The sequence below is a fragment of the Triticum urartu genome, chromosome 5 (genome assembly GCF_003073215.2).
Source record: "Triticum urartu cultivar G1812 chromosome 5, Tu2.1, whole genome shotgun sequence".
In the NCBI taxonomy this organism is placed as follows: domain Eukaryota; kingdom Viridiplantae; phylum Streptophyta; class Magnoliopsida; order Poales; family Poaceae; genus Triticum; species Triticum urartu.
The window spans coordinates 499,233,771-499,252,255 of NC_053026.1; the positions used below are offsets into that span (position 1 = coordinate 499,233,771).

At 46.2% G+C, this 18,485-nt stretch overlaps 1 protein-coding gene across 1 annotated transcript; it reads right to left on the minus strand.

The window, feature by feature from the left end:
- Window positions 1-8,534: 8,534 nt before the first annotated feature.
- Window positions 8,535-12,607, minus strand: LOC125510102 (polygalacturonate 4-alpha-galacturonosyltransferase). The gene is made up of 9 exons (XM_048675192.1): window positions 12,262-12,607; window positions 11,489-11,514; window positions 11,343-11,402; window positions 10,957-11,164; window positions 10,829-10,869; window positions 10,394-10,728; window positions 9,954-10,311; window positions 9,286-9,873; window positions 8,535-9,199 (listed from the first exon to the last, which is right to left on the minus strand). Exons 1-9 carry the CDS (start codon window positions 12,431-12,433, stop codon window positions 8,924-8,926), a joined length of 2,064 nt encoding a protein of 687 aa, XP_048531149.1. The 5' UTR covers window positions 12,434-12,607; the 3' UTR covers window positions 8,535-8,923.
- Window positions 12,608-18,485: the final 5,878 nt, after the last annotated feature.

The window sequence follows — 18,485 nt, forward strand, 5'->3', positions numbered from 1 at the left end:
GGAAAAATGAAGCGGCGGACACTTTAAGCCGACTGGGCTCTCAGCGCAAACCGGTCCCGCCCAATGTTTTTCTGGGTGTGTTGCACAACCCGTCGGTCAAGATCCCTGGTGAAGAGGATTTGGCTATTCCTGATCCGGAGGCTCAATTGGTGGCAGCTCTTCATGTTATTCCAGATTGGACGCTTCCTTATCTGGCGTATAAGAACCGGAGCGAGTTGCCAGAGGATGAGATTCTGGCCCAGCAGATAATCCAGCGATCCAAGTCCATGGCTATCATCAACGGCGAGTTGCATCATTGCAGTGTATCAGGAGCTTTTCAACGTTGCGTGTCTCCTGAAGAAGGCCATGAAATTTTGCGTGAGATCCATGAAGGAGATTGTGGTCACCACGCCGGTTCAAAGTCTCTGGTGGCTAAATCGTTTCGCCATGGCTTCTATTGGTTAACTGCTCATGCTGATGCGGAGGATCTGGTTAGACGATGTGATGGTTGCCAAAGGTTTTCAAGACATGCTCATGTACCGGCTCAAGAATTGAGAATGATTCCAATTACTTCGCCGTTTGCAACTTGGGGGCTGGATATGGTTGGGCCTTTCAAAAGGTCCAAAGATAAGAAGACCCACCTCCTGGTGGCGGTTGACAAGTTTACAAAGTGGGTGGAGGCAGAACCTGTTAGCAAGTGTGATGTGGCCACGGCGGTTCAGTTCATCAAAAAGGTGATTTTCCACTTTGGTTTTCCGCACAGTATCATTACAGATAATGGTACCAATTTGTCCAAAGGTGCCATGAAGCAGTTCTGTGAACGGGAGCACATCCGGCTCGACGTTTCATCAGTGGCACACCCACAGTCCAATGGTCAAGCAAAAAGAGCCAATCAAGAGATCTTGAGAGGCATCAAGCCTCGGCTCATGGTTCCTTTGCAGAGAACGCCGGGTTGTTGGGTAGAAGAATTACCATCTGTGTTATGGAGCATCAATACAACACCCAACAGATCAACAAGATACACACCGTTCTTCATGGTTTATGGAGCGGAGGCGGTTCTCCCCAGTGATATCCGTCATGATTCACCTCGTGTTCTTTCCCGGACGAAGCCGAGTCCATGATGCCAAAGACTCGGGCGGCGGCACCGGGTTTCCTCTTTGACGAGCAGTGGCAACTCACGGCCACGCTCACCGCCGGCAGGTCGGAGGGCATGATAAGCACTTGTAACGGACTGCTCTGCTTCCTCGATGGCAGCCAGGGCTCCATCAACACCGTGGAGCCCTTCATAGGCGAGTCGCTCGCCCTACCTTTGTCGTCGAGGCACGAGCCCAACTGCTACTGCTTTGGTTTCGACCCCGGTTCAAGGCGATACAAGATTGTTCACAAGGGATTCCAGGATGGCCCCGCGGAGCAAGCAGTGCACGTGCGCACGGTCACAGGCGGCGAGAGCTGGAGGAGCGTGCACGTCGTCCGTGGAGCAGCCGGCGAGGCCCACCGTGGCCTCGCGTGCGCCGACGGAGCGGTGTACTGGTCCATGGAAGGGGTCAAGGGGAGGGGTAGGAGACGAGGAGCGCGTGCCTCGACCTGGCGACGGAGGAGGTCACGTGGGACTGGATCCGGAACTGGATAACGCCGGCGCTGAGCACGGTGACAAGATCGAACGCACAGGTGTGCGTGATGACTTTCATGCCGTCATTGTTCATGTACTAGGACGCGTTGTTCATCGGAGACGGCGGCCGCTGTTGGGTGCACGGGCTCGTGAAGCTGCCTCCCCTGCGGCGTCCCTCGCTGGGGCAGGGATGGTCACCTCTTCCATCCTTCCTTGCTACCTCACCGGAGAAGTAAAAACCTCGTCGGAGAATCTATTGCCCCACTATCTATGTTAGGGATAGTCATTGCTCCATTATCTATCTCAAGGGTCGGGGTGCAGAGGATCGCCCGAGTTCTTCTCTGTTGCGGCAGGGTTTAGAGGGATGATCGAGTCGGCGGCCAACAACGGCGGTGAGGGGAGGGCGGGGCGGGGCGGAGCACAGTAGCGCCCGCCGGCCGCGGGTGGTGGAAGCCGATGGTTAGGGTGGGGCAAGCTGGGGGGGCTGCGGGAGGAAGAAGAACGCGGGGAGGGAGAAGATAAACAGTGGACGCACGTTCTCAACCGTTGGATATTGATCTGATGGTCTAAGTGACCGGCACCAGAGTTTTTCTCAGGCGCCTGAAGAATAGACGGACCCAGAAGAAAAAACTCATCGCGATCAGGATCCAATCGATTCCTAATAATTACTAGGATTGTGATATTTGTCACACGTGTGGCATATAGCAAAAGTACCACACACTTTCTTCCCTTTTCTAATTACATGCATGCATGCATTTAGATGACTCATTTTCACGTGCATTTCTTCCTTTAATTACATACATGCACTACAGGACAAAAAAGCTGATGTTGTCCTAGATTCTCACTATTTTAAAAATTCAAAATATTTTGTAGCTCAAACCGTCGGTCCGATGCAAAAACCGTTTTCACATAAAAGATTCGCCGCGACGAGATCTTTAAAACTAGATCCCATGTTGGTTTATTCCCATGACTTTTTTTTGGGTCAAAAGTTACCATGCCTGACCTACATATGTTATCACATCTGTGGTGTGCAAATTACCGTGCTATTTTCACATAAGTTATCAGGGGCATAAAAATGGTTCTCGTACCGTTCTCCACATGCACATGCATGTACGCATTAGATGACAAAGTAATCCTAGATTTTCTCAATTCAAAAACTTTAAAATATTTTGTATCTCAAACCGTCGGTCCAATATAAAAACCGTTTTCATATAGAAGACTCATCGCGTTGAGATATTTGAAACTAAATCCCATGTTCGTATGTTTCGGCGGCTTTTTTTTGGACCAAAAGTTATCACGCTTGGGTTACATAAGTTGTCATGTCTGTGGTGTGCAAGTTACCTTGTTATTTTCATATAAGTTACCGGGGGGAGCACATAAAAATGGTCCTCCGACCCACCGTTTTTCACATGCACATGAATGTACGCAGTAGAGAACCAAAAAGCAGATGTCCTCCTAAATTATCCCTGTTCTGAAAATTCAAATGTTTCATAGCTCAAAGGATCGGTCCGTTGAAAAAGTCGTTTTCACATAAAAGATTCGACGTGGCGAGATCTTCGAAACTAGATCTCATGTTGGTATGTTCCGACGATTTTCCTTGGTCAAAAGGTACCACGTCTGGGAAACATACGTTACGACGTATGTGGTGTGCAAGTTAGCATGGTATTTCCACATAAATTACATAAGTTACCATGCCCATGGTATGCAAGTCATCGTCGTATTTTAACACAACTTATCGAGGGTTATGTTTTCCAATAATTTTGCCCCCTTTGTCAATGTTACCACGAGTTTTCTTTGTAAGTTATTAGGTATGCGGTTTGTATATAACCATTTCCTTTTGACATAAGTTATCGGAGGGTATGTTTTTCAACAATTTTTTCACTCCTTGATAAAAGTTACCATGGTATTTGTACATAAGTTAACAATGTGAAGTTCATATATTATCATGCTATTTTCACGTAACTTATCGGGGGTATGTTTTTCAATAACTTTTCTCCCTTCTTGGTAAAAATTACCACCGTGTTTTTAGTTAAGTTATCGGGTATGCGGCTCATATATTACCTTGCTCACGTAAGTTGCCGAGGGTACGTAAGTTATCGGGGCATGTGGTTCATATATTACCGTGTTAGTTTCACACAAGTTATCAGGGGTATGTTTTCAACAACCTTTTTGCCCCATGTTTAAAGTTAGCGCGTTGTTTGTACGTAAATTATCGTGTATGTGGTGCATAATTTATCATGATATTTCCGCAAAAGTTATGGTGGTATGTTTCAGTAACTTGTTTTCCCACGGGTCAAAGTTATCATGGTATTTGTACGTAAATTATCGTGTATGCGGTGCATAAATTGTCATGATATTCGCAAAAGTTACCGGGGTTATGTTTCAATAACCTATTTCCCCACGGGTCAAAGTTACCACTGTGTTTGTATGAAAGTGGGTATGCATTGCCCAAATTATCATGTTGTTACGCAAAAGTTACCGAGGGTATGTTTCAATAACTTTTTTTCCACATGTCAAATTTACAATGGTGTTTGTGAGTAAATTATCGGGTATGCAATGCATAAATTAGCATGTTACCTATACATTAGTTACCAGTGTATTTTTCTATAAAAATTCCTTGGAAGTAAAGTTTACCATGGTGTTGCAACCAAGTTATCAGGTTGGTGCCCGTAAATTACCATCATATACACATAAAAGTTACCGGGGATGTTTCAACAACTTTTTTTCCTTGGTCCAAAAAGTTATCAGGCCTGGGTTGCATAAGTTACCGCATCTGCGCTATGTAAGTTACCATGATGTTTACACATATACCACTGGGCTGTATTAATGGGCTTGAAAACCTGAACCTTTTTCATCGTTTCAATAGATTTTTGGGTCAAAAGTTATTGTCCGGTATTGCCAAAAGTTATCAATATTGTGCATATGTTGTTATGGACAAAAATATCGTTTGGGTTATCGGACTACTCGTCTGTTGTTATCAATTTTAAAACTAAAATCTCGCCACAAACTCTGTTTAACCACATGACTACATGACTACGAGTAGTCATGTATGTTATACCAACTACCAAATCATCAAATATTTTGAATTTAGGCAACTCATTCATCACAATAAATAAATCAAAAACACTTCATTGAAATGTAGTACCTCTTGTCACTGAAATTTAGAAGCATGAATTTAAACTCAAAATCTAGAGAAGCGGCAAAAAACATTGCCGTCCTTCCACAATGCATTTCTCTTCAGATTTCTTAAGAGATAAACTGCCACTTGTCATCGAAATTCAGAAGCTCATGTACACTAAATCACATATCTATTTAACAAGCAAAAAATAAACAGAACATGTTGGCGTAAACAGTAAACCAAATGGATTAGCATCGTGCATTCGATTGATTATACATCGAACGAGAACACAAAGTGCAAAATCACAAAAGAAGCAAGCGGACGACAACCGAACTTTTCAATGCCATTTCGTTCCAGCATGAGGCTACATAGCACAAGATGACAACACATCAACATCCAACAAACAGAAAGCAATCAACATACAAATAGACCGCCAGAGACGGCCTAGTAGTACGACTGGCGGTGACCCAAAAGTCTGTACTTATAGAATAGCCCTCCTTGAATGTTGATATCGGCTCTATATTATCAAGCTATTTACATAGAATTTATCGTGGGCATATATTTAGCAACTTTTTAGTTATTATGGATGCGGTAAGTATATTATCATGGTATTTACATAGAACTTGCATGATATGTTTTCAAACAACTTTTTATCCCAGGTCAAAAGTTATCATGGTGTTTATACGTGTACTATCAGCTCTGTGATGCGTAAGTTCTTATGCTATTATACAAAAGAAGTTACCAGGGTTAAGTTTTTCAACAACCTTTTTTCCCAGGTCAAAGTTGCCTGGGTATTTACACGTAAGTCATAACTCTTTGGTGTGTATATTATCACATCATTTATACAAAAGTTATCAAAGGTATGTTCTTAAAAAAAAATTCATCCGGGTCAAATGTTATCGTTATGGTTTTTCGCCTCCATTGCTGACAGAGAGGAACATGATCACACTCCAACAACTTTTCCTCAACAACATCACTACTGAATCCTTTTTCTTTCTGGCAAGCTTAAACTTCGTACGCGGTTGATGCATTCCATTGCTACTAACTTAATTTATATTTCTTTGCGAATGGCCTGACCAACTTAATTACAAGTGACAGTTTGTTCTATCTTATGCATAATAAAAAAATAGTTTTAAGACGACACATATGGATAATATTCTATTGTAGCACATCAGAAACTGTCAGGACAGTGTCTGAATATCTGAGATTCAACACTTGATCGGAATTGAGTTACTACTTTGCCGGGGGGAAATGACCAGGTCCACATCCATTGAAGATCAGACGGCGACTAAGGGGGTGTTCGGTTCAGTGACTTTTTAGTCCCAGAGACTAGAAAGAGTCCCTAAAAAGTCCCTAGTAACCAAACGGAAAGGACTTTTCTACAGGTACTAGAAAAAGACTCTACTAGAGAGTCTTTTTTGATTAGTCCCTGGGACTAGAAAAAGTCCTATGACTTCTCAACCAAACACCCCCTAAGCTTCAGGATGTCGCTCCTTACTTGGTTCCACAAGCTTCTGTACACCAAAGTTCTGTTTTTTCACTCCCCAAAACTAGCTATTTGTTGTATGAATTTGTCATGAGCTGTAGATGATCGTCAGTTCAGTTTCCTGAACCTGACAGAAACACGACCACCTGCTCATCAACAAGTGATACAAGCAAACAACAAAGTGTCTTATCAGATCAGATCATGACAAGATACACTTTGAAAACAAGAGCAGGAGCAGCAACATCAATACAACATGAGAATTTGTTTGTGCAGCATACACATGGATAGACAAGATGGAGGAGTTGGCTTGGAGTTGCAAGATCCAACGGCCACCTGCAGCACCTGTGCGATGACGGAGTTGAAGAGGATGTCCATGAAGTCGTATCATGACGGGCTTGGCCAACGCAGAGAAGAAGGTCTGCTCGGCAGCGCCAGCCTCGCGACAGAGCTGTTCGATCTTGAGGACCGACTTCTCCGACTCGGCCAATTCCTAGGACGTGCAGAGACACGACACCGCGGTGCCGAGCTCGCCGACGGCGCTCTCCACTGTTGCCTGCACGATGACGCTGGTCGGGTGGCCGGTGGTGTCCGGGGACGGCGAGTTGATCTTGAACATAGGGGCTGGACTTTCCATCGTCACGTCGTTCTCGGCACCGTAGGAATCGCCGGCGTGGTGGGCGGGCTCTGCTCTCGCTAGTAGCGATGAGGTGCTCGACCTGCGGGCAACTCCACGGACGGGCGTGGACCTGCATATGATAAGGCGAGAGAAGGGGTGCTGCACGATTGGATCGAGGCCAGGATCGGAAGGGCGTGGATGCGTTTGTTAGTTTTGGCATTATGATCTGGTGTGGCAGTTTTGCAATCTGTCACACGGTTGCCACATACATATTTCGTAATTACTAATACATCTGGAGATACTCAATCATGTCCCAGTTTGATGCAATTGCAATGTCTGAGCGCCGCTCCATCCGGAACCAGGCGACGGCCGGCGATGCCAATGATGCTCTCCCCCGAGACGTCCTCGCCAGCGTCCTGCTCCGCCTCCAGGCGAGCGACCTCCGCCGCTTCCGCCGCGTCTGCAAGGAGGGGCGCGACGTCATCTCCGACCCTACCTTCATCGATGCGCACATGGTCCACGGACCGCAGGCCCTGACCCACACCATCGTGTTCTTTCCCGGACATAGCCGAGTCCATGATGCCCAAGACTCGGACGGCGGCAGCGGGTTCCTCTTCGACGAGCAGTGGCGACTCACGGCCACGTTCACCGCCGGCAGGTCGGCGGACATGGTAGGCACTTGCAAGGGCCTGCTCTGCTTCCTAGACCGCGGCCAGGGCTCCATCACCGTGGTGGAGCCCTTCACGGGCGAGTCGCTCGCCCTGCCTTTGCCGCCGGAGACGCCGCGGAGGCCGGCTTCGACGCCGGTTCGAGGCGATACAAGATCGTTCACATGGGATTCCAGGATAGCTCCGCGGAGCAAGCAGTGCACGTGTGCACGGTCGGAGGCCGCGGGGACTGGAGGAGCGTGCACGTCGCCGGCGGAGCAGACGGCGAGCCCCACCGTGGCCCCGCGTGCGCCGACGGAGCGGTGTACTGGTCCGTGGAAGGGGAGGAGCGGGAGACGAGGAGCGCGCGCCTCGACCTGGCGACGGAGGAGGTGACGTGGGAGGCGTGGGACTGTATCCGGAACCCGATGACGCCGGCGCTGAGCGCGACGACAGGATGGGACGCACAGGTGGACGTGATGACCTTCATGCCGCGGCTGTTCTTGTACTGGGACGCGTTGTTCATCGGAGACGGCGGCCGCTGCTTTGTGCACGGGCTCGTGAAGCTGCCTTCCCTGCGGCGCCCCTCGCTGGGGCAGTCGTTGCAACGGGGGCACCTCCTGCTGGAGGACCGTGGCGACGGCGGCATGTACGCTCACCCAATTGCGCCGTTGAGGAATGGTGTGGGCTTGGGGAAGCTGCTGCTCAAGATAGGCAGGGAGGAGGAGGAGCCGGCCATGGCCAAGAGCTCGTCGAGCAGCCAGCACGATGACAGGACTCCCGGGTTGTTCAGCGCGGTCCCGTTCAGCCAGGAGCCGTCGGCCCGAGTAAGACGAGCGCCACACGAACCAGACAATGCAAGAACGTTTTGCTATGCCCCGACGGTGTCTCCTGCTCCCTTGGCACACTACTTCGGCAAGCTCTGACTGAGGCTTGCACAAACTACAATCAAGGCAGAAACCAGTGGCTTAATTATTGTATATATTTCTCTTTGATTTACGTCATTATCCCTTGATCCATCTTAACTAATGAGTTTGATTCTGGAAACCACCACTTAAATACTCCAAGCAACAACAAGATAATGCAATTCTTACAATTATCCCTCGACACATCTGAGCAACAGAAAGATAATGCAATTCTTACAATTACCATCACTCCAGAAATTCTACTATAGTAGCCCTAAGCAACACAGTAACACCAACCACAGGCACGCGTTCAACAGGTTTGGCATGATTTTGTTGGCCAAACAAATTGGATATTAAGCTGCACATCAATTGAACAAAGGAACTGCTAAGACTGTAACACATCAATCCTGAGAGCGTCCATCAGAAATTTCCAGGGTGCAAGCAATGAATAGCTCCAGCCGATACTACTTCCCTTAATCTACATAGTTCACTACATGCTTCAAGGAGAAAGGGGACACTTCTGCTTCAGATGTGTGACCTTCTCCAGCCGCTTCATATCACATCTACTCACTCAGGTTGCATCCGCGGATGTAAGGGTGGTCGTACTTTATATACCTTGTCCAGTATGGTCGGTACTTGGTCATTGCCAGCTCCAGCCATGGCTTCATGTTCCCATTGTAGTGAGCGACAGCAGCATTGTCTATCTCTGAGCGGTCGATGCTTGGGTTGTATCCTAGTCCAAGGACATGCCACGATTTATCCAGGGGATGCGTCAGCTTGTAGAACGTCATGAGCCCAGGTGGAAGTGTCCCGAGCTTCCAAAGAACCCTGTCTTCATTCTAACAGAAGAAAACGGTAGGATAATGTGAGATATGATGCATTTGAACAATGATATGAAATCCTATGGTGATGTTACTAATCTCACCATGGTTTGCCACTTGTGGTAGATCCCGGTAATATCTTTGTTCTTCCACTGCTTGAGATCAAAGATGTTCATCCCATAAGCCCAACCACAAGCATTAGGGTCAAAGTTCCGAGCAATGTGTGGATTTGAGAAGTTAAGATACTTGTCAAAACGGTGGAAACTCTCTCCACAGGTAAACACTGCACCATTAACCATTCCGTTTAGATCAACATCCCACAATCCTGTCAAATCTTTCTGCACAACTATGTCATCATCGAGGAAAAGTATCTTATCCAACTTTGGATAGATCTCCGGGAGATAAAATCTCAAGTGGTTCAGCATGGAAAGGTACTTGGGGTTACGGTACTTTAGGTTTGAAGAACCTGCTGAAAGAGTGGTGGGACGATCAGCCTTGAAATAAAACTCTTTCATGGCAGCAGACTCCAGTTGACGTAAAACAGGACAGTACGATGAGTTCAACCACTTAAACTCATCCACATTCTCAACATGGATAGTGGCCTTGCCAGGTGGGTTCAGCAAAAACCACATGTTCATGGCTCCAAAGTTCAACTTATCAGTCACAAGATGGAAAACATGTTTCTCAGGCTCCTGAAAAAGTCATATCGACCATTATCGTTAGAAACAGCTATCATACAAGAGTGCATTGATAGGAGAATCTTGAAAATTACCTTGGCATTCATGATGGTTGAGTTTACAACAACAGAGGCAGCCAAGACATTGTCCGAGAAAAGTGCATAGTGGTAGAGCTCTGGATTTTCCAAGTTTTCACTCCTCGGGAACTTCCGTTTCTCCACAGGAAGGAGATAGTAATCTATTGTTAAGCGCATAGACAAGCAGTGAATGCTGTTTGGAATCGTCTTTGCAGCCAACTGGCTGAGAAATGTGCTCTGCTTCTTCAAGCTCCTGACCTGTTCATCTGCTGACTGAAGCATTGCCCTTAGTCTCTGACTTATCACCTTGCAATCATACAATTCTTCTCTGGCCTTGGTTAAAACTTGACCCATCGCTCTCATTCTATCAGGTGCACTGTAAAGTAGCATATTTGTGAAAAGAGAGGAACAAGGTAACTGAGTAAGAAATAAGCAATAATACTTTCGACACAGCACACCTGCGATGAAGGTCAGCATCTGCAGTAGCCTCTCCTACGGCCCGATGGCTTTCCTTGATTCGGCTCTGCAGTTCTTGATAAAGACCATGCTTGTTCTTTGATTTTGCAAGCACAGAGTAAACACGAGCCATAATAATTTGGTCCCTCATCAACCTGACTGTTGAATCTGAGTTCTCATTCTCATTCTCTTTTCTCCATATGCTGTATTTCCCAAGGACAGCAGAATCTACAGCCTTCGATCGCTCAATAGCCGCATTCTCCAGCTTAACAAGCGCTTCATCATCTTTCCGTACCAAATCCATTGCCCTCTTTTCCCGCCTTATCTCCCGTAGTTTCTGTATCAACCAAATAGTACCAAGACGTCATATGAAAGATTTATATCAAGTTATCAACAGAGACAAGAATGTATTAACATAGTATATACCAGTTACTTACCCTTCGAGCTATTTTTGCTGCTGTATCAACTTGATGTCCATCTGCATGGACAATAACTTTATTATCTACTACCTAGTCAAATTATGTAAATGAATAACTTGGAGAAGAAAAAACAATTATATCTATACCTGAACCATCCTTGGGTGCTTTATATATTAGAGGTACATGTTCTGCAGAACTGTTTTGAGTTTTTGCCTTGTCGTCAACAACCAAATTAGTATTCATCTTGTGATCAACTAGATCATCAGTTTTCCAAGAAGGAGAGGGATGATCCCTAAAGAAGTCAAGATTCAGAGTGCCTGTTTCTTGTTGACTAGCAGCTATAGCATCGATTACCTGAAGATCAATAAATTGGATGACTATAAGTACAGAGGAATTGAAGAAACTTAAGGTTTCATATGTTGAACAGCATAACAGTTCGAACAAGATAGTCTAAACTAAGTACAGCCTCATAAAACAGAAATATAGAATTGAAAGATGGGCATGTACACTACTAACTGCAAGATGTTCTGACCTCCTTAGACAAAACAGATTTCAGATTGTTTGTTGCCAGTTGCTCTTGCCAATCTGTTTCCTGCAAGACAGGCTTCAATGTGAGACGAATCGTAGAAAGTAAGGCTGGTAAAATAAATTTGACTCCCTTTTAGAATGGGTAAATACCTGGTTACCATCAGCACCCTTGGGATCTGCAAATGAACAAAATATGCCATCACTTATTTATCTTGAGTTAATAAAATGTTGCTATCAAACATTACAACAAAACATTGTTCGCAAATACTAACAGCTAACAACAAAAAAGGCAAGTAAGGTTTTAGCCGATGATAAAGCAAAAGACAACTCGTCATGCTTAAGACGATTTCATCCCATCATGGTTCAGTTTGCACGGATAAGTATAGGTTTGATTTGTTATCACTACTACTATGCCATGGGTATGCATTATGGCTTCTCCTAACAGCAGCCATACATCCAACCTACGATTGACATAAAACCTGGCACCAAGTGAGGAAAACAGGAGAAGGATATCCAGATCTCTTGAATCAGAAGGTCCACTGCCTCTCACAGGTTCGTGATCATTCGCAGTTCCGTCTATTACCTTTTGGTTTTACAACCGAGCAACACGTTGCAGCTACGATTCCCATCCAACCCTAGCAGTGCCCAGAGGCTGAGGCCAAACCACATGAATTGCTGAATAACAATCCTGAACCACACAAATCAAATCTACACGGCGGACTCCACTCTCGCGGTACCCTCGCCAAATCAAACCCGCAGAAGCGCATCAAACTCGCAGCCCAAGCGAATCCGAGCGCGGATAGACCAACCTAGGTGCAGCGGGAGCCGAAATTAAGAATCGATGGCGCCTCGTACGAAATCCATGGCATAGGAAGCGGGGTTTCTCTAACAAAAGTGTCCTAGGGAGTGAGGCGGGGGCGAACCGGACGCGACGTGGACGTGGCCGCCGCTGCGCACGACGAAGAAGATCGACGGCGCGAGGACGAAGAGGAAGACGAGGACCACCACCGGCGGCAGCGCGCCGGAGCCGCGCCTCGCTCCGCCGCCGCCGCCAGCGCCCGCGGAGGAGTACGGGAGCCGCTTCGGGGACGCCATCTCCGGCCACGCGTCGTGGGCGGAGGGGGAGGGCCCTGGTCCGATCCGGTCGGAGTGAGGCGGCCTGGCGGCGAGGGGCTCGCCGTGCGCGCGCCCCCTTTCCCCCCTTCTCTCGCCCTCGCCTGCGGGGGAGTGTGGGGAGTGGCGTGGGGTAGCCACGAATGGTAAGGGAGGAATTCAGGAAAGATCGCGTATCGCTTTGGTTTGGTCTTGGGTACTGCGGTATCTGGGCGCACGCGATCGAAGCCCATATCGGACGTGTGGGCCGGTTGGTTGGTGCCTTACTGATGGGCTTACACAATCGAAGCCCACGACGGACGTGTGGGCCGGTCGGTGCCTTATTGATGGGTCTACGACGGATGTGTGGGCCTGTTGGCGCCTTAAATTCTTAGATTTTATTCACGAGTGTGGGTGCAAATGAGGTCAACTAAGTGCTGGATATTTATTGTCAAGCGACGGGGCAACGAATCAACTATGGAAAATCTTGAGGACGGGGCGTCGACCCGTTGGTTGTGCTGCTGGAGTTACAGCCAGCCCGCCCGGGTTCGAGCCTCGGCTCTGACTCGCAACGCTCGCGGAGTTTCTCTTATAAAAAAGCCAACAAGGCTTAGCCCTTGGATTGGTCTCATTTTTTACTATGGCAAATCTTTCATCTTCTTCAACAAAGGGATTCCAGAAAATATTCGAGCTGAAATCAAAGGTTTGATCCAAGTACCCAACGAAACACTGAATGAGAAATATTTGGGAATGTCATCGGATGTGGGATCACCAAAAAGTGGTGCTTTCAAGTTTTTGAAGATCATTTATGGAGCAAAATTCAAGGCTGGATTAAAAAACTTATCCACTATGGGGAAAAAAGTCTCGGTTAAATCTGTGGCGCAAGTGGTGCCAGTCTTTTCCATGTCCTGCTTCAGGCTTCCTAGGGGTCTGCGTGAGTACTTAAACATGTCGATAAGGAAATTCGGGTAGGACCGTAAAGATGGCCATCGAAAGTCAATCTGGGTCTTGTGGAAGGATATGACACAACCCAAAGCGATGGGTGGTTTGGGATTCAAGGATTTCGAATTGTTTAATTTCGCAATGCTTGCTAAGCAAGGCTGGCAAATCCTCCAACAACCTGAGTCCCTCGGTGCTCGCATTCTTAAAAGTGTCTACTTCCCAACGTCGCCTATATTGCATGCAAACATCACTATGATACGTCTTCAATGTATCTATAATTTTTGATTGTTCTATGCTATTATATTATCCATCTTGGATGCTTTATATGCATGCATATGCTATTTTATATGATTTTTAGGACTAACCTATTAACCTAGAGCCCAGTGTCAGTTTTTGTTTTTTTCCTTGTTTTTGAGTTTCGCAGAAAAGGAATATCAAATGGAGTCCAATTGAGCTGAAAATCTACGGTGATTTTTTATGGACCAGAAGAAGCCCCCGAAGCAACAGAGTTGGGCCAGAAGAGCCACGAGGCCTCCACAAGGGTGGAGGGCGTGCCCTCCGTCCTTGTGGTTGACTCGTGGACCCCCCTGACTTGTTCTCGACGTCAAAAATTCCTATAAATATAGAAACCCCTAGAAATAAATCTAGATCGGTAGTCCCGCCGCCGCAAGCCTCTGTAGCCACCAAAAATCAATTGAGACCCTCTTCCGGCACCTTGCCAGTGAGGGAAAGCATCACCGGTGGCCATCTTCATCATCCCGGCGCTCTCCATGACGAGGAGGGAGTAGTTCACCCTCGGGGCTAAGGGTATGTACCAGTAGCTATGTGTTTGATCTCTCTCTCTCTCTCTCTCTCTCTCGTGTTCTTGATTTGGCACGATCTTGATGTACCACGAGCTTTGCTATTATAGTTGGATCTTATGATGTTTCTCCCCCTCTACCTTCTTGTAATGGATTGAGTTTTCCCTTTAAAGTTATCTTATCGGATTGAGTCTTTAAGGATTTGAGAACACTTGATGTATGTCTTGCATGTGCTTATCTGTGGTGACAATGGGATATTCACGTGATCTACTTGATGTATGTTTTGGTGATCAACTTGTGGGTCATGTGACCTTGTGAACTTATGCATAGGGGTTGGCACACGTTTTCGTCTTGACTCTCCGGTAAAAAGTTCGGGGTACTCTTTGAAGTTCTTTGTGTTGGTTTGAATATATGAATCTGAGATTGTGTGATGCATATCATAGAATCAAACCCGCGGATACTTGTGGTGACATTGGAGTATCTAGGTGACATTAGGGTTTTGGTTGATGTGTGTATTAAGGTGTTATTGTAGTACGAACTCTAGGGTTGTTTGTGACACTTATAGGAATAGCCCAATAGATCGATCAGAAAGAATAACGTTGAGGTGGTTTCGTACCCTACAATAATCTCTTCGTTAACTCTCCGCTATTAGTGACTTTGGAGTGACTCTTCATTGCATGTTGAGGGATTGTTATATGATCCAATTATGTTATCATTGTTTAGAGAAGTTTCACTAGTGAAAGTATGAACCCTAGGCCTTGTTTCGAAGCATTGCAATACCGTTTACACTCACTTTTGTTACTAGTTACCTTGCTGTTTTTATATTTTTAAATTACAAAAACCTTTATCTACCATCCATATTGCACTTGTATCACCATCTCTTCGCCGAACTAGTGCACCTATACAATATACCATTGTATTGGGTGTGTCGGGGACACAAGAGACTCTTTGTTATTTGGTTGCGGGTTGTTTGAGAGAGACCATCTTCATCCTACGCCTCCGACGGATTGATAAACCTTGGTTCATCCACTTGAGGAAAATTTGCTACTGTTCTACAAACCTCTACACTTGGAGGCCCAACAACGTCTACAAGAAGAAGGTTGCATAGTAGACATCATTGGGCCTCACCCAAGTCAAATATGAAGGTCCATCATGGAAGGCGTTGAAGTTCTAAAACAAGCACTCATTAAGCGCATACGCAACGGAGCTTCCACGGATGTATGGATGGATAATTGGATCCCCGGAGACGAGATGATGCGCCCCTATGGCAGCAAGGTGCGGTAACCCCAGATATTAGCGTCGGACTTCATTGACTCCACGACGGCCACGTGGGATATACAGAGAGTCGAGGAAATTTTTCTGCCCATTGATGTTCCAGCTATCATGGTGATCCCCATATGTACGAGGAATATCAACAATTATTGGGCATGGAATCTTGAGAGAAACGACTCTTTCCCGGTCTGCTCGGCCTATAGAATGCTGGTGACGAGGCGGCAGCGGAGAGAAGCATGGCTAGATGGCACTTCGGGTTCTTCCAGTTCATGTAGGGACGAGAAATCAGGGAAGCTATTATGGAACACTCATGTTCCCAGCCAAGATAAGAGTGTTTCTGTGGCGTTTGTCGAAGCATTCGTTGCCTACTGAGAACGTAAGGGCACAAGTTCTGTCTGGACTATAAATCTTTTGCATTTCCAAATGAGGGGGAATATATTATGACATCGGTTTTTTGTCCTGTAGTGCATACATGCATGTGCACATGAGGAGAAAGTTGGAGGTTTTTTGTCCATTTTTATGCCTTGGTAATTTTAGGTGTAAACAACTTGATAACTTATGTACCACAACCGTGATAATTTACGTAGACCAGACATGATAACTTTTGGCCCAAAAAGTCACTGAAACATAAAAACACGGATCTAGTTACAAAGGTCTTATCACCATGAATTTTTATATGAACAAAGTTATTCAATCCGACCAAAGGTTTGACCTACAAAATATTTCAAAGTTTCAAAATAAAAAGATGAAAGGATCGATATAGTTGACTAGAGGGGGGTGAATAGGCAACTAACAATTTTTATCTTTTCTTTACCAAATTAAACTTTGCATCAAAGTAGGTTGTCTAGATATGCAACTAGGTGAGCAACCTATATGATGCAACACACACAAGCACACAAGCAAGCAAGGAAAGTAACACAAGTAAGCTTGCAAAAGTAAAGGGACGAGATGATCAAAAGTGGAGCCGGTGAAGACAAGGATGTGTTACCGAAGTTCCTTCCTTTTGACGGGAAGTACGTCTCCGTTGGAGCGGCGTGGAGGCACAATGTTCCCCAAGAAGCCACTAGGGCCACAGTATTCTCCTCACGCCCTCACACAATGCGAGATGTCGTGACTCCACTATTGGTGCCCTTAAAGGCGGCGACCGAACCTTTACAAACAAGGTTGGGGCTCTCTCCACAACTTAATTGGAGGCTCCCAACGAAACCACGAAGCTTCACCACAATGGAATATGGCTCCGAGGTGACCTCAACCGTCTAGGGTGCTCAAACACCCAAGAGTAACAAAATCCACACAAGAAAGTATGGGGGAAGCAAATATCCTTTGGTGGAAGTGTAGATCTAGGTCTCCTCCTTCAATCCCTAGCAAATCAACAAGTTTGAGTGGATAGAGAGAGATCGGGCAAGAGAGCTTGAGGTGCATTAATGGTGGAGTGAGAGAGGTCAAAGGTCAGAGTGGTAGGTAGGAGAAGCACCCTTATATAGCAACCCTAAAATTTCAGCCGTTACAGCGTTTTTAGCACTGCAGCGGTACAACCGGTCCTTGTCCCGGTACAACCGGGACTCACGGTGTATCTGCAGAACCCTACCAGGCGGTACAACCAGGCCAGCAGGCGGTAGTACCAGTTAAGAAAATAATTGGATGATGTCTACTACACAACCTTCTTCTTGTAGACATTGTTGGGCCTCTAAATGCAGAGGTTTGTAGGACAGTAGCAAATTTCCCTCAAGTGGATGGCCTAAGGTTTATCAATCCGTAGGAGGTGTAGGATGAAGATGGTCTCTCTCAAGCAACCCTACAACCAAATAACAAAGAGTCTCTTGTGTCCCCAACACACCCAATACAATGGTAAATTGTATAGGTGCACTAGTTCGGCGAAGAGATGGTGATACAAGTGGTATATGGATGGTAGATAAAGGTATTTGTAATCTGAAATTATAAAAACAGCAAGGTAACAAGTGATAAAAGTGAGCGTAAACGGTATTGCAATGTGTGGAAATAAGGCCTAGGGTTCATACTTTCGCTAGTGTAAGTTCCCTCAACAATACTAACATAATTGGATCATAAAACTATCCCTCAACATGCAACAAAGAGTCACTCCAAAGTCACTAATAGCAGAGAACGAACGAAGAGATTATGGTAGGGTACGAAACCACCTCAAAGTTATTCTTTCCAATCAATCCGTTGGGCTATTCCTATAAGTGTCACAAACAGCCCTAGAGTTCGTACTAGAATAACACCTTAAGACACAAATCAACCAAAACCCTAATGTCATCTAGATACTCCAATGTCACCTCAAGTATTTGTGTGCATGATTATATGATATGCATCACACAATCTCAGATTCATCTATTCAACCAACACATAGGACCTCAAAGAGTGCCCCAAAGTTCCTACCGGAGAATCACGACGAAAACGTGTGCCAACCCCTATGCATAGGTTCATGGGTGGAACCCGCAAGTTGATCACCAAAACATACATCAAGTGAATCACGTGGTATCCCATTGTCACCACAGATACGCACGACAAGACATACATCAAGTGTTCTCAAATCTTTAAAGACTCAATCCGATAAGATAACTTCAAAGGGGAAACTCAATTTATTACAAGAGAGAAGAGGGGGAGGAGAAACATCATAGGATCCAACTATAATAGCAAAGCTCGCGATACATCAAGATTGTATCACCTCAAGAACACGAGAGAGAGAGAGATCAAACACATAGCTACTGGTACATACCCTCAGCCCCGAGGGAGAACTACTCCCTCCTCATCATGGAGAGCATCGGGATGATGAAGATGGCCACCGGAGAAGGATTCCCCCTCCGGCAGGGTGTCGGAACGGGTCTAGATTGGTTTTCGGTGGCTACGAAGGCTTCTGGCGGCGGAACTCCCGATCTATTCTGCTCTCCGATGTTTTAGGGTATATGGAGATATATAGGCGGAAGAAGTACGTCAGGGGGGGCACGAGGGGCTCACGAGGGTGGAGGGCGCGCTCAGGGGGTGGGCGCGCCCCCTGCCTCGTGACCTCCTCGTAGGTTCCC

Coding starts and splice junctions, on each gene's coding strand:
- LOC125510102 (XM_048675192.1), bottom strand. CDS start 12,433: ATGGCGTCCCCGAAGCGGCTCCCGTACTCCTCCGCGGGCGCTGGCGGC. Junction 11,515..12,261: donor CCACGTCCACGTCGCGTCCG/GTTCGCCCCCGC, acceptor GTTCATTTGCAG/ATCCCAAGGGTGCTGATGGT. Junction 10,312..10,393: donor GATGCTGACCTTCATCGCAG/GTGTGCTGTGTC, acceptor GCTACTTTACAG/TGCACCTGATAGAATGAGAG.